At 43.6% G+C, this 12,697-nt stretch overlaps 2 protein-coding genes across 4 annotated transcripts; one reads left to right on the top strand and one right to left on the bottom strand.

Moving 5' to 3' along the window:
• Window positions 1-1,304: 1,304 nt before the first annotated feature.
• RB195_006215 (uncharacterized protein) lies at window positions 1,305-10,047 on the bottom strand (the record flags this gene model as incomplete). 2 transcript variants are annotated; one of them, XM_064179167.1, is made up of 15 exons in its annotated part: window positions 1,305-1,436; window positions 1,503-1,604; window positions 1,661-1,735; window positions 2,051-2,155; window positions 2,352-2,390; window positions 2,468-2,646; window positions 4,266-4,398; window positions 6,331-6,405; window positions 6,475-6,548; window positions 7,014-7,092; window positions 7,166-7,295; window positions 7,355-7,509; window positions 8,758-8,913; window positions 9,766-9,897; window positions 9,964-10,047. In XM_064179167.1, 15 exons carry the CDS (start codon window positions 10,045-10,047, stop codon window positions 1,305-1,307), a joined length of 1,650 nt encoding a protein of 549 aa, XP_064036148.1. The 2 variants fall into 2 exon arrangements, with proteins under 2 accessions (XP_064036148.1, XP_064036149.1); XM_064179168.1 differs by lacking the exons at window positions 9,766-9,897; window positions 9,964-10,047 and having other exon boundaries at window positions 7,412-7,509; window positions 8,758-8,823.
• RB195_006214 (uncharacterized protein) lies at window positions 9,332-11,809 on the top strand (the record flags this gene model as incomplete). 2 transcript variants are annotated; one of them, XM_064179166.1, is made up of 6 exons in its annotated part: window positions 9,332-9,493; window positions 10,030-10,134; window positions 10,461-10,711; window positions 10,773-10,858; window positions 10,936-11,019; window positions 11,511-11,809. In XM_064179166.1, the coding sequence occupies 6 exons, from the start codon at window positions 9,332-9,334 to the stop codon at window positions 11,807-11,809; spliced, it is 987 nt and encodes a 328-aa protein (XP_064036146.1). The 2 variants fall into 2 exon arrangements, with proteins under 2 accessions (XP_064036146.1, XP_064036147.1); XM_064179165.1 differs by lacking the exons at window positions 9,332-9,493; window positions 10,030-10,134; window positions 10,936-11,019 and having other exon boundaries at window positions 10,509-10,711.
• Window positions 11,810-12,697: the final 888 nt, after the last annotated feature.

The raw sequence follows: 12,697 nt of genomic DNA, 5'->3' as shown, positions 1-12,697 counted from the left end.
TCATGGATCCTAGTCAATTTCCAGCGTTGTGAGCAGTCAACATGCATAACAACGATCACTTTGCCTGTGACTGAGTAGTTTTGCTTGCTCATGGACCTTGAGTGGTTCTTTTGTGTATAATCGCCAAGGTTCCAGCCAGGAATATACTCACAGAACATTATTCTACCATTTTTGCAGTTAAAGAATAGTTTTTTGAGAAACGATTTGCTGAACTTTGAGTATTCTTCTTATTTCTTCATTTTTACTTTCTGAGTTGGATTTCATGAAGTGTTAAGTTGACAGTCTTGGCTGTGGCATCTTCGTCATTATCTCGTTATCGAATCCAATCCTGTGGACCACGGAATTGTGGTTCAAGGAAGACCTCCTTGAACCACAATTGATAAATTATTGAGAAGAAGAGTGGAACGACTGTAATCTTTTAAGGACTTTTAGCTCTGCTCGGGTGACGTTTTTCATCTTAAGATTCGCCGGACGTTGAGTATGTAAGCTTTTTCCGAGGAAACGTCTCTACAAACTGAACCAGTATAACAGTTGAAGGGTTTGAACGGTGATTTGGCTGTTAACGGTTGTCGGCTACCAACAAATTCGCAAATGGTGAGGTAGTGATAGCGCCTCAGCCCCGTAAAACTCCTTTCCTTTTCACTTGCTCGACTGGCTTCTACACCTCTAGTTGGGTTTTTCGGATGTGGTTCGCTATCATGTGCTTCTGAATAAGAACATGTAGACATGACGTCTAGAGTGGTCTAATTGAGTTCTAGTTTGATCAGCGTGGGAAATCTCTTGAGTGTGAAACTCAAAGGTCAGCAATCTATAAGACATCTCCCTCTAAACTCGAAACAAAAGAAGATGATTGTGCACACCTGCTGTGTAAACAGCTCTATGCACAATTCTAGTCAGTTTTTATTCCTTTATTTTTGGCGGAAAACGAATTTCGATGCAAAGCAGTAATTTTGCGGGTAGATCGCTTGATGAGATTGACAAATTGCTAAATTTATATGTAAAGAAATTCCAGTCTGTTCTGTGAACATGACAGTATATTCTTTTTTCTTTTATTCTAAAGATTTATCAATTCATGCGTTGAAACGGTAAACAACACTTGGAGAGAAATTGTCTATTGCGTACTGCACCCTTAAGAAGGTGATATTAGGATAGTTGCAGAATCTAAGTTGCAGAAACTTTGAAACTAGCAATATCTTCCTAGCGGAAATCAGAACATTATGATTCTGACGAAATTGAGAACATACGACAAAATCCAAAAGGATTTGTCTGGAGGAATATCCTCTCGAGGTATAAGAAAAAGCACTTTATTTCTCTTTAGCATGTTCTTCACGATGTGGAGCCTCATCTGCCTCCTCATCATCGTCTATCTCGTCACCGTACTTGTCCTTGTCGTGTTTGTCTGCATAGTCGAGCTCCTTCTTCACTTCTTCAACGTCCTAAAACCCTCAATATTTAAATCCCGCTTTTGTGTTCAATGTTATTGGTGCAAATCATCTACTAACTTTAATACGCTCATCAGACTCCATGTCCTCTTCGTCAGGACGAGTCTTCAGCTTTCCACACGATAGACAGTACATCAGAAGCAGAAGGATCAGACCACACACCTGAAATTGAGCATCACAAAAAAAAACAATGACGCTTTCTACATATTATTGTTTACTTCAACAACAGAGATCACAGAGAGTCCTAGCCAGAGTCCAGCATGACCTCCAAGATCGTTCAGCACAGCGGAAATCTTGAAAAAAAAAAACGAGAAATTATTTTAAAAAACAAAAGATCGATGCCATCCATGGCTCATTTCAGTATTGTAATCGCGAGCCGAGGCTTCATTACGTTACTGGTAATTTTTATTCGGTTTTAGAATTACTCCAATTAGACGAATGAGAGCGCTATGGAACTACAGATATCGTGAGTTCACAGAAAAAAAAACAAAAAGGTAAAAATCGACAACTGATTGACTGTTCATCATTGAGACATGACTCCTCTCAAAACTAAATGCTTGAAATGGACTTTGTATGACTTTAATGTGTGGATTCGAAGAGACGATTACCCCATAGCTAGGAACTTCCGTGTAAGACTCGTACTTAAGTGTTTCGAAGAATACTTGCAGTAGCAGAGCATTGTTTGCATACCAATCGCGACATAACTGAGGAGACTGGAAGAAAGGAAAAGCTGTACAATTTGCACATACAGAATACGAGAGCAAATAAACAGTAGAAAGTTAAGTGGGTCCGAATCTCTTCAATCGGCTGTGACGCAGCATTGACGTGTTGCGTGTTGCGCTCGATCGGTTGAAGAGGTTAGGAATCGACTGTAAGTGATGGGAAATTTCGGTAATTTGATCAACTTACCCCACTAAAATTGGCGTTTTGGTCATCACAACTTCCAGCCTAAATCGGATACTCTGCTAGGAATATCACTTCATTCTCTCGTTCACTATCACTTCACTATCAACGACAATCCTTACAACTCCTCGAGTGTTATCTGTAGCGACGAAGTAGTTCTCGGCTGGAAATTTAGCGATACTGGCAGTGGTGAAGTACGCTGTCTCAAGACAGGGCGGATTGCAAGAGCACTCAGTTAGAGGACAAATGTTTCGATTTTCGGTCGATGCTTGGTCTCCACGAAGCGATTGCAAACAGTCCACTGAAAGTATATGAGTCACATGTCTATGGAGTTCTAGTTTTAGTATTTCTGCTGACCACACTTAATAATCTCTGAAGTTTTCTAAGAAAAAAATCTGGAAACAGAACATGGCAGCGCACGCAAGCAATCAGCCAGTTTGGTCACCACAACTTTTGTTTGGTAATCCATGAGCTGTTGATCTCTCTCGCTCTCTCTTGATTGTTCTACTTTCAAAAGTTCATAGGAAGCGAAGGGGTTATGTGAATGCAATACAATGACCGAAATTATTATAAAATGTAGCACCAGTGGTGGGAGGCACCTCAAAACTCAAAAAGCGGTCTTTCTTAGTAGATTTCTTGGGTTCTGAACCTCTAAACACGGCTTGTTGATTTAGTAACTACGTTAGTAAGCACAACCATCACAATTGATTTTTGTGAAAATTAGTCGTGATGGCTTCCTAAGCCTGTCTGGAAACCTAACTGCTGAAAAAATCGTTCAAAATTCGTTGTGGTTCCCTAGCGGAGGTTAATTGCGGAATATAGTATTTTCAAAACGACATGAATGACGAGTGTAGTTGCGGTGCGTTTGCGAACGCGCTCGAAATGGCGCGGTGGAGGCAGCACTTGGAACCGAGTTCGAACCGTCGCAAATTACAGCGATGGGTGGTGCCGACAAGGGTTTCACCACGCTCAACCGAAGCGCCTTGAGTGAAGCAGCGTACGCAAGCGTGCGTACGCATAGGTGCTTCATGTCTTTTTGACCTTACCATCTTTTCGAAAGTCGTCGTATGTAAAGACAAATTAACTGAAATACGCCATTCTTTACATAACGGCAAAAGTTGCTGCTGTTGACTTACTAACTTTTCCTGACTTCTGATTACTACGCAGCTAGAGCTTGCATCGAAGTCCAACGAAGAATTTGAAGGATTCAACCAACTTTGTTTACTGGCTCAGACTCCGCGAAACGTGCTTTGCTATCTAGTTATTACGAGCACTTTTTTGCACTTCTTTCCTCCTAATTTTCTTCTCCGTCGCATAAGAAAGAAATTGACTTGTGGTAGAGTATCATTTCAAGGCATCTCCCCACGAATCTGAGGTAGTACGGGTTCCAGATGGGTTATGCTTATATGGGGTCGTAGTCTGCGGGGAAGATGGTGGTTCTGTCCATTTATGGCGCCCCGGAACGCTCGAAGCCGCATCTTCCGGGACGTTTTTCTCACGGCGATTAGGAAGAAACCAGGGGCATCCCACTCGTTTCTGCAAACTATGATCCCGCATAATCTTTGACCATCGGAAATCCACATCACGTAGGATTCGTGGGGTGATGCCTTTAAACGGTTGCAGTATCATCCATACGACTTCATTTTTGGTGCAACACGACATACTCGTTCGGAAGCAAGCGGTTCTCAACTCTTCGCAGGGACTCTCGCGAGCAAATTGCCGCGACCTGTTTCCGTTTCCTAAGTGTTCGCGCAAAGATGATCCCACCACGCAGTTTTCAACAGTACCTCCGTTGGAGGGACAACTAGCGTAGTACGGAAGTTGCGAGCTTTTGAATGAAGGTTGCGTTAGGAGCGGAGCAGTTCGTAAAAATTGGACACTTTGATGTTTTGTACTGAGAAGTAGGCGTTATGTGCTTACAATTTCCCTTAGAAGCGTCGCACCATACATCAGAAGCTGTTCTACGAAATCGAGGATTTGCACATCCGCACTTGGCCACTGTATACCTTTGGCGACATCCAAAGAAACAAGTTTCCAATGTATACGTTTCGTCCTGGAATTTTCAGTAGTTTTGGGCTGATGATCAAACACTTCCATGATGAATTTTGCTGTATAGAACTGTACGTATGTACTACCCAAAATGACATCATAGGCCTTGGCCGCGTGGGTCACTCGTATAAGATTGTGTGCTACTTTTTGAGCAGAACTAAGATTGTTATTGGTCTTTATTCTGGCTAATGTTTCGGCGTCGTCGCTTTCCTCAGAGCCTGGAAAATCAAGAACACGTGTAATCTACTCTCTGAAACGCCTCGTTATCCCACAAGATTTGACTTAGCAAACAGATTATTCAAAAACAACGTCAGAAAAGCAGAACACCACAGCGCTCAAATTGATACCCACAAAATCAGCGGACCACCAGTTGCTAGAGTTGCACCGTTACTAGTAGTAACTAGTAACGATGTCCCCGCCTCTGACCCTTTAGGTCAAAATCCGCAAAGGTATTGATATGGCGCTAGGTCGTTGGTCACGGCGATGCATTCTTCTTGATGATTCATGATTGGACTTTTGGCCGTGATATAAAACGCTTCCAATGTTTTTTCGCGCGAGAACGTCTGATTCGCGTGCTAAGATCATGACCGCTATCTTGAAAGGTGTGTTGTGATGACACTGTATGTGATGAGCACCTAAAGGGGATGATGTTTTTGATTTTACCATCTAGGTGCTCCGTCTAGGTGCTCCTTGACGCGGATTCATAGTGATCTTCCTGTTTCGCCAATGTACTCAGCGCCACATAACTGACAGGTGATTAGATAGATAACCCTCGAAACCACGCAATCATCCTGCCTCTCATTCGGACAAACGATGCAGTTAAGTGTCTCACAAAGCCTGTCATAGGCACGGTTTCGGACTTGCTGTTGTTTCAAGTTCGCAGATGGTATTTTCACTACTCTGACTGAGTATTGCAGACCCGCCTGTCGTAAACTTGCCCGCACTGCATTGCTCATGTCATCCGAAATAAAAGGAAGGCAGAAGGGGATCTTTGTTGTTTGTTCTACCATGTGGCACCGCCGCTCAGTTACAGGGCTACGATTTGAATAAGAAACCTTTGCTGGGTACCCACTGGACTGAGCAACGTGGTGAGCCGTTTTTACGGAGGCAACGCGCCTTTGAGCATCAGATGAAACCGTTGCAGCTATCTTAAACATATTTTCAATGACTGACTTTTCGACACTGAGAAACGACAACCAATTGTTTTTACGTTTTTCCCTGTAACTTCATGTCCAGGGATTGCTTATTTAAGAAATCGAATCAAGTGTCCATTTCAGCTCGCGTTGGACATATAATGCAACAATCATCTATGTATCGACAGTACAGTAGAGGTTTGCGTTCCAGTAGAGGTTCTTCAACTTTAGACATGAAATTAACGGCTAATGTAGAAACAAGTCTTTGTCCCCTAGAAAAGCCTCTAATCTGCCTATAGTATTGCCCAGACCAGCGAAATAAGGAACATTTCGGACGTTCGCTTAGCAGCATCATTATTTGTTGTATCGCGAACCCATACATGTTAAGAGCCCCCTTGTGTTCGAGAAGCAGCTCTGATATTGCTTGCGGAACAGCATCGCTGGAAACGTTGGTGTAGAGCGAAGTGAAGTCGAAGGATTCGATGACACAATCTCCATCAAGGCGTGCTTTGCAGAGGTGCTCTATGAACATTTAGATAAGCGGGAACGTATTGGAGTAGCTGGCTGAGAATAGTGTTAAGAAACCAGGATATTCTATCGGTGGTGACCTCCAATATTGCTAATGATAGACCTAATCTTGAAATTCCTGGGTTGTATGAACTAAATTCGGCAGCAGAGAGCTTGTGGGTTTTGATTAGGACGTAAAGGACCGGACAGGTGGGCCGATTATATTTTAGACGCGTGATAATTGTTTTCGGCAAACCTTCTGATTTTACTCGTATAAGATTCTAAATATTCGAAACCTGATAGAGATTAGTGGTATCGGACTCCTTATCGATACATCTTCCATAAGGTTTTTTTGCACGTTTGGTTCTTGTCTGAAAGGTGATAGTATTGTAAAACCTCCGATTAAAATAAATAATATCAGGTGATTCACAAAAATGTACCGATGTCAACGCAATCGCTGTCTGGTAGCCGACTCCTGCGTTGATCCCACTGTTATCCAGCGATGGGTACACACCTTAGCATTAATCTCTACCAAAAGAAAATGTTACATCAAAACAGATAGAAGAATAAGGTAGCAATCTTATCAGTAACCTGACAATCCTTTTTCATTTTGATTCTGAAAGTCGTTTTGGTTAGATTCCCACGAATTCTTGCTGAATTCTAGCGACAAAATATACGACTAATCTTCCGAGATTGTTTCGTAGAATCTGCTGAGTGGAGAGAGAGCAAGAATATAAAATCTAGGGTAAGAGGTCTTGAAACGAGTTGTTCTCATCAGATCAAAACGTGACTGAACAGCAAGTTGTTTGCTCTCCTTGTGATCATGGTTCAATGTTAATCTGCTTTGTAATACTTCATAAACTAGTTATCTGCTGTACTGGTTTTTTGTTATAAATTGTGGATAAGAAAAGTGAGCGCTAAAATCTTGCTAGTCTACCAGAGTAGAATCTAGCACAATAATTCAAAACAGACACGCTACCTCTCGGATGTATGGCCACTCTAGCACCGGCCATACTAGTGGTTGGCAGAAAGTCGTTTACCATAGTAGTGGCTTCCTGCTAAAACGTTAATAATTGCAGCTTCCTGTAATTTTCTACTCATTGAGTAAATTTGACAGGAGAGGTAACCCACGCTAACAGTAATAAGCAGTTTCAGGCCGAATTTCGTTCCCGCCCGATTCGTGGAATAGGTAAGAATTGAATCTTCATTGAAGGAATAGCACGCACCATAGATTGGATCTACGAATCGGGTGAAGTCCGCTCTGACAGTCATGTCTTCATTTCCAATTTATGCTTTGAATTTGAAACAAATCTCCCCTACGCCGAACACTTTTTTCCCGAAAAAGTGCAGTCTGTTATTAGTTCGTCGAATGTGTACAAAGCAGGCGGCAAGAAAGCCTGATCCAGTTTCGCAACTTCTAAGGCCATTGCTTCTCGAGCACGTTGGTCGAGCTCATAGGAAAGATTCATCCTTTCCTGAATTTCAGAAAGGACTGAATAGTTAGAAATTCTGTTGCAAATGTTGGAAAAAGGGGGCATCCAAATTTCTAAAGCGTGACACCACTTTAACACTGCATCTGCACTACTGACTCATCCTTAGACTTCTGAGAGATGTGGCTGGTTTATCTAAGCATCAATAAACACATGTTACATCCTCTCTAATGCTGAGAAAATAGCTGTTCAAATGGGACCGAATTTTCATCTTTGAGTTGCGTAGACGAGTTCAAAACACTGCTCTTCACGTTACAACTCAAGTCACCTAGACAATTCCACCAACCTGGTGTGGTACGGATTTCAGGTGAAGTATCCGTGTACGGGGTCGTAGATTATGGAGACCGGGGGTGGTTCCGCTCATCTCTCCCTGAGTCACTGCAAGCAGCCAACCTTTGAATGCTGTTTTGTACGATGCCTTCTATTGCAGCGCGTCACCCATGCACGCGTAGTGTCGTTTACTGCCAATCGGAGCAGTCCGAATTGATTTTCGACGAATAGCAGGGCGGAGGCGGCGCAAGGGGTGTAGATGGCGTCGTACAAAACAGCATTCTGGAGGCTGCTGTTTGCAGTGATGCAGGGAGAGATGAGTGGAACTACCCCCGTCTCCATAATCTACGACACCGTATACGGATACTCCACCTGAAATCCGCACCACCTCAGATTCGTTTTATGCTGCCTTTAAACAGTGACGCTCAATTCGTAAACTGTGTTAAAAGCACCTACACGGAAATCTCCAATGTTGAGTCTTATACAGTAGCATTAGCTGTCATCTCTTAAATGAAGTGGTGTTCTACAATTCCTTTATTCTTCAAGATCAAAGCAAACAAAACCTTTCCTAAATTCAAAACATACTCTCCTTCATTCTCAAAGAGTTGTTGATACACATCGTTTCCAACACGCTTGCGATCCCGCGTATAATAAGTTTAGAACGGCTTGAAGCTCTGAGCAGTCGTGTAGAGGACTGCAGCGATGACTAGAGCCATCGACAGCGAGGATCCCATCTCGATTCAATTTCAACCGTTCACCGCGCCGTTTCGAGTGCAGCCGCTTACGCAACTACACCGAGCTCCAAGTCATTTTGACCTGACTGTATGATCGGTGATGGACCTCACTATACTGTTTTTTGTTGAAGAAGTTGTGAAAGCTATACGCCTAGTTCGGTTACTATAAGTTCAGTTTAATTTTGGCCCCAAAAATGAAAATACAGAAATGATATGTATGAAACCTTACATAGAATCCATAATTTTCTTCTGATTGCGACAGTGATTGAGTGACAGCTTTCTTGTAGTTATCCATTAGTACCTTGATTCCATTAAAATTCGTATTATCGTAGATTTTTGACAATTTGTAAGGATTCAGATTGCATACGGTGACCACTGGGAACTGCTGGAATCTCGTAGCGATTTGCAAAAATGTCGAAGCAAACAACCACTTACGCAACTTCACCGAGCCTCGTTCTGACCCGACAATACCACGTCATGAATGTCAATGACGAGAAGCAGCTTCGTTCGTATTATCGTCTAACAAAAGGCTTTGAAATGGTTCCAAGTTTCATTGACCCTGGCGCTCTTGCAAATCCTGGTTTTTTCTTATCGCAGCTTCACAAATGAATAAATAGCTGCGCATCTGTGTAAGAAATACTAGTAATACTACACGTGGTACTTGTGTTCCTCAGCAGAACTAATACGCTTTAAATTGGGAAACTACTGCTCGCGATAGCACGGTGCAATGCAAGCGTCAGTGTGCTGCATACGCGAAAATTCCCGCGAATGAGGATTAGAACCTCGCATAACCTAGGCAGTAAATGATTAAAATCTCAAATAAGTTAAATAGTAGGGCGAGAGTGGGGCAGCCTGCAAGAGGTCCGGCTGAGACTTTACGATCGATTTGTGCTTCGAGCCAGCCTACTGCCAACAGGTCAACGCAACAAACCGATGCCATTCTTCCATCCAAAGTCGATGAATTGGTATCACTTGTTTGAGCGGTTAAAAATACTGACTTGATTCATCGGTCTGCCCCTTGGACTGCAGGTTACACTTACTATTTACACGTTCGTAAACCTCAGACGATTCTGAATTGAAGGCAAACGCGGGAGGGTTGCATTCCCATGTGGATTGGTCAACGCCATGCACTTTTATGACCTTTTACGATTGTGACAATAAGAATAACGAATGAGAATGATCACACTGAAATGTACTTCCCAGGAATAAGGTATTTTTTGACGAATAAACGTCAAACCTGTTCTTCAAAGATAATCTCCGTATCCACACTAACAGGAAACGTCAGAAACTTAGTGGTCATAATGTAAAGCTCATAGATGAACATGCTGACCATACAAATGAATATAGCTGACCAGAAAATTCTCCATTTCTGGAAAAAAAGGGGAAAAACACGCTCAAAAATCTAGTGAATTCTTGGATATGAGTGTAAACATACAGTGGTTTGTGCATTAGCTATATGTGGTACACCACATACTGTTGACCAATTAGCGAAATCTTTTAGGATTTGCAAGAAACCCATCACGTGGTGTCCAGGAAAGAGCTAACGAGTAGCTACGGAAACGGACAACCACCAGCGATGGAGAATCTTTCGTTGCTATTGACTTCAGTGAGGAGGTAGTGGATTATTCAGTGTCATTTCAATGAACAATGCCAAGAATGAAGATCAAAATTTGACCTGGAACCTAGAGTGTTCTAATTAGTGCGAACATTCTCACTTCACTGCGTTCCTTTGCTACCCTTCGTGTTCGTGGTTTTTATTTCAGAAATGAATAAGTAGTTTTTTTCACCTAGCAGGTGATATGCGGCTCTTATTTGCTCGGGAAATTTTTAAATTGTGCGACTTATTAGGAATTGCATTGGGAACGCGCGAGCTATGTAGCACTGTTATATGGAGTAGGATTCCGTACATAGCAGAAAGGTGCTGTCGTCCAGCACATCGCGAAAGCCCGTAACCGAAAAGGTCAAGTTCCTGAAGGGAGCATGGAACCTTTGGCAACAACCATTCGTTTCATCACGCTGAACTGCCGAACACTATCGAGGGAACCCCAACAAGCCGCCCTGTCTATTCTTTTGCGATATCTCTGTGTGCCTTTTGCTGCACTGCAGGAGACACGCATGAGAGATCGGCCCATCATCAGCATCGAAAATTACACCATATGCTGCGGCGATGCTGATGAGAAAAAGTAGGTGGCTGCGCGATTGCTCTGAAGAACGATTACAACAACCTGGCTCAATGTCGTCTAGATGCGCCTTTGTACGACTGGATCACAGAGGACGTAAACTCTGGATCGTAAGTGCTCAAACACCTATGGAAACCGCTGAGGACAACAGTAAGGACGCCTTCTATGATGAACCAATGCGTTGATGCCTAAAATACCAAGCCAGGAGGTAGTCATTATCAGAATAGACGCAAATGCGAAAATGGGACTCGAACAGCAAACCGATGTGCTAGGAAAATGGTATTATCCAGCGGAGCGCACGTCGGAGAATGGTGACCGTCTGGCCGACTTATGCGAACAGACGGGCCTAATCAGCGCTTCTAAGTTTAAGCGAAATCGACGACATCAGCTCACGTGACAGGGGTCAACCTTTTTAACGCCTGATGAGCAGCGCAAGCGGAAGATTAGGACTCTTAAACTTCAACTTGACTTTGGCGAGGAACATTTCTCAGTCAGATATCCGACAGGCCGACATATGCGGTTAACGAGGAGCCACCGACCGAGTCGGAGGTTCTAGTCTGTATTCAAAAAATGAAGAATGGAAAATCTGGTAGAGACGACGGGATTAGCGCAGAAATGCTGAAATATCTTCCCCGTCTGGGATTCATGAGATGACAAAGATCATTCAGTCTGGATAAACGAAACAATACCTGGTTCGTGGAAGCACGCTATCATAATCCCCCACCACAGGGAGTTATCCGTCACGGACCCTAGGAATTATCTAGGAATCTCTTTGCTGCGTTTTACGTACAAGGTATTGCAGAGCATTATCCTGGACCACTCATTAAACATCGCGAAGAAACAACGCGCGATGAGCAAGCTGGCTTCCGTCCTGGTCGATCTACGATTGACCAGGTGTTCATCGTCAGGAGATTGATCGAAATCTGGCAGCGGTATTCGAATCCAATGCATATAGCGTTTCTGAACTTTGCCGCGTTCGACTCTCTTCACCGATGCCGTCTTCTCAACGCACTCCGCGCCGATGGAATACCAGGAGAGTTCGTTCGCTTGCTTGATGACATGAATCAACGAACAACTGCTGCAGTTCGAACACCAGCTTGATGTACAACACCCTTTGAAGTGGTAACTGGAGTAAGACAAGGGGCAGTGGCAGGACCCTTCCTGTCCAATTTCGCCATCGACGACATTATGCGAAGAACAGTAGATCAGTGTCCTGACGACATCATTCTAGCACCAGCAAGACGTCCTTTGACCGATTTCGAGTATGCCGACGACGTTGTTCAACATGTAGTCAACCTTGTATCGAAGCTGGCTGCAGCCTACTGACTACGTCTACGCCCTAGTAAATGCAAGCAGATGTGGATCTCTTCGAGACCTCGAACGGGAATAAAGGTGGACGCCTAACCGATAGAACTCGTCGATGAGTTCTGTTACCTGAGCTGTACGCCGAAGAACAACGGCTACGAGAAAGATATTCAGCAATGCTGCGCTAAGACCACTTCTGCATTTAACTCCTTGAGGAACTGCATGTAGTCGACCCCCATCACAAACAAAGTCAAACTGCGAGTCTTCCTATCCGCAATTGGCCCCGTCATGATGTACAGATAGGAGACTTGGGCAGCACCATCTACGGTGATGGAGAGGCCTGATTGCACGGAACGATAGCTGCTTAGACGGCTACTTGGCTACCTTTGGCTTAGGGTTTGCCACAATGAAGATCTTTACGCAGAAATTGATGTGGTACACCGGCGGATGACACGTGGAAGACATCAACATCTTGCGCCGCCATCGAAAGTGGCTAAAGTGAGTCGTTTTAACTTCCTTAGTCATATATCAAGGAGACCAGCAGATCGCCTTGTTCAACGAGTTCTGAGTAGTTTGCTGGGTTCGAGAGCTGAAAGAAGCCACCTGGCCGAAAACGGAAGTTTTGGACTGAGGTGGTGAAAGAGGACCTGAGGACACTCTGCGTGCAGTTCAGTTCGCAAACAG

This window comes from Necator americanus, chromosome I (genome assembly GCF_031761385.1).
Source record: "Necator americanus strain Aroian chromosome I, whole genome shotgun sequence".
NCBI lineage: Eukaryota > Metazoa > Nematoda > Chromadorea > Rhabditida > Ancylostomatidae > Necator > Necator americanus.
The sequence above is the reverse complement of the archived record's forward strand: the minus strand, read 5'-3'. Positions and strand labels throughout refer to the sequence as shown.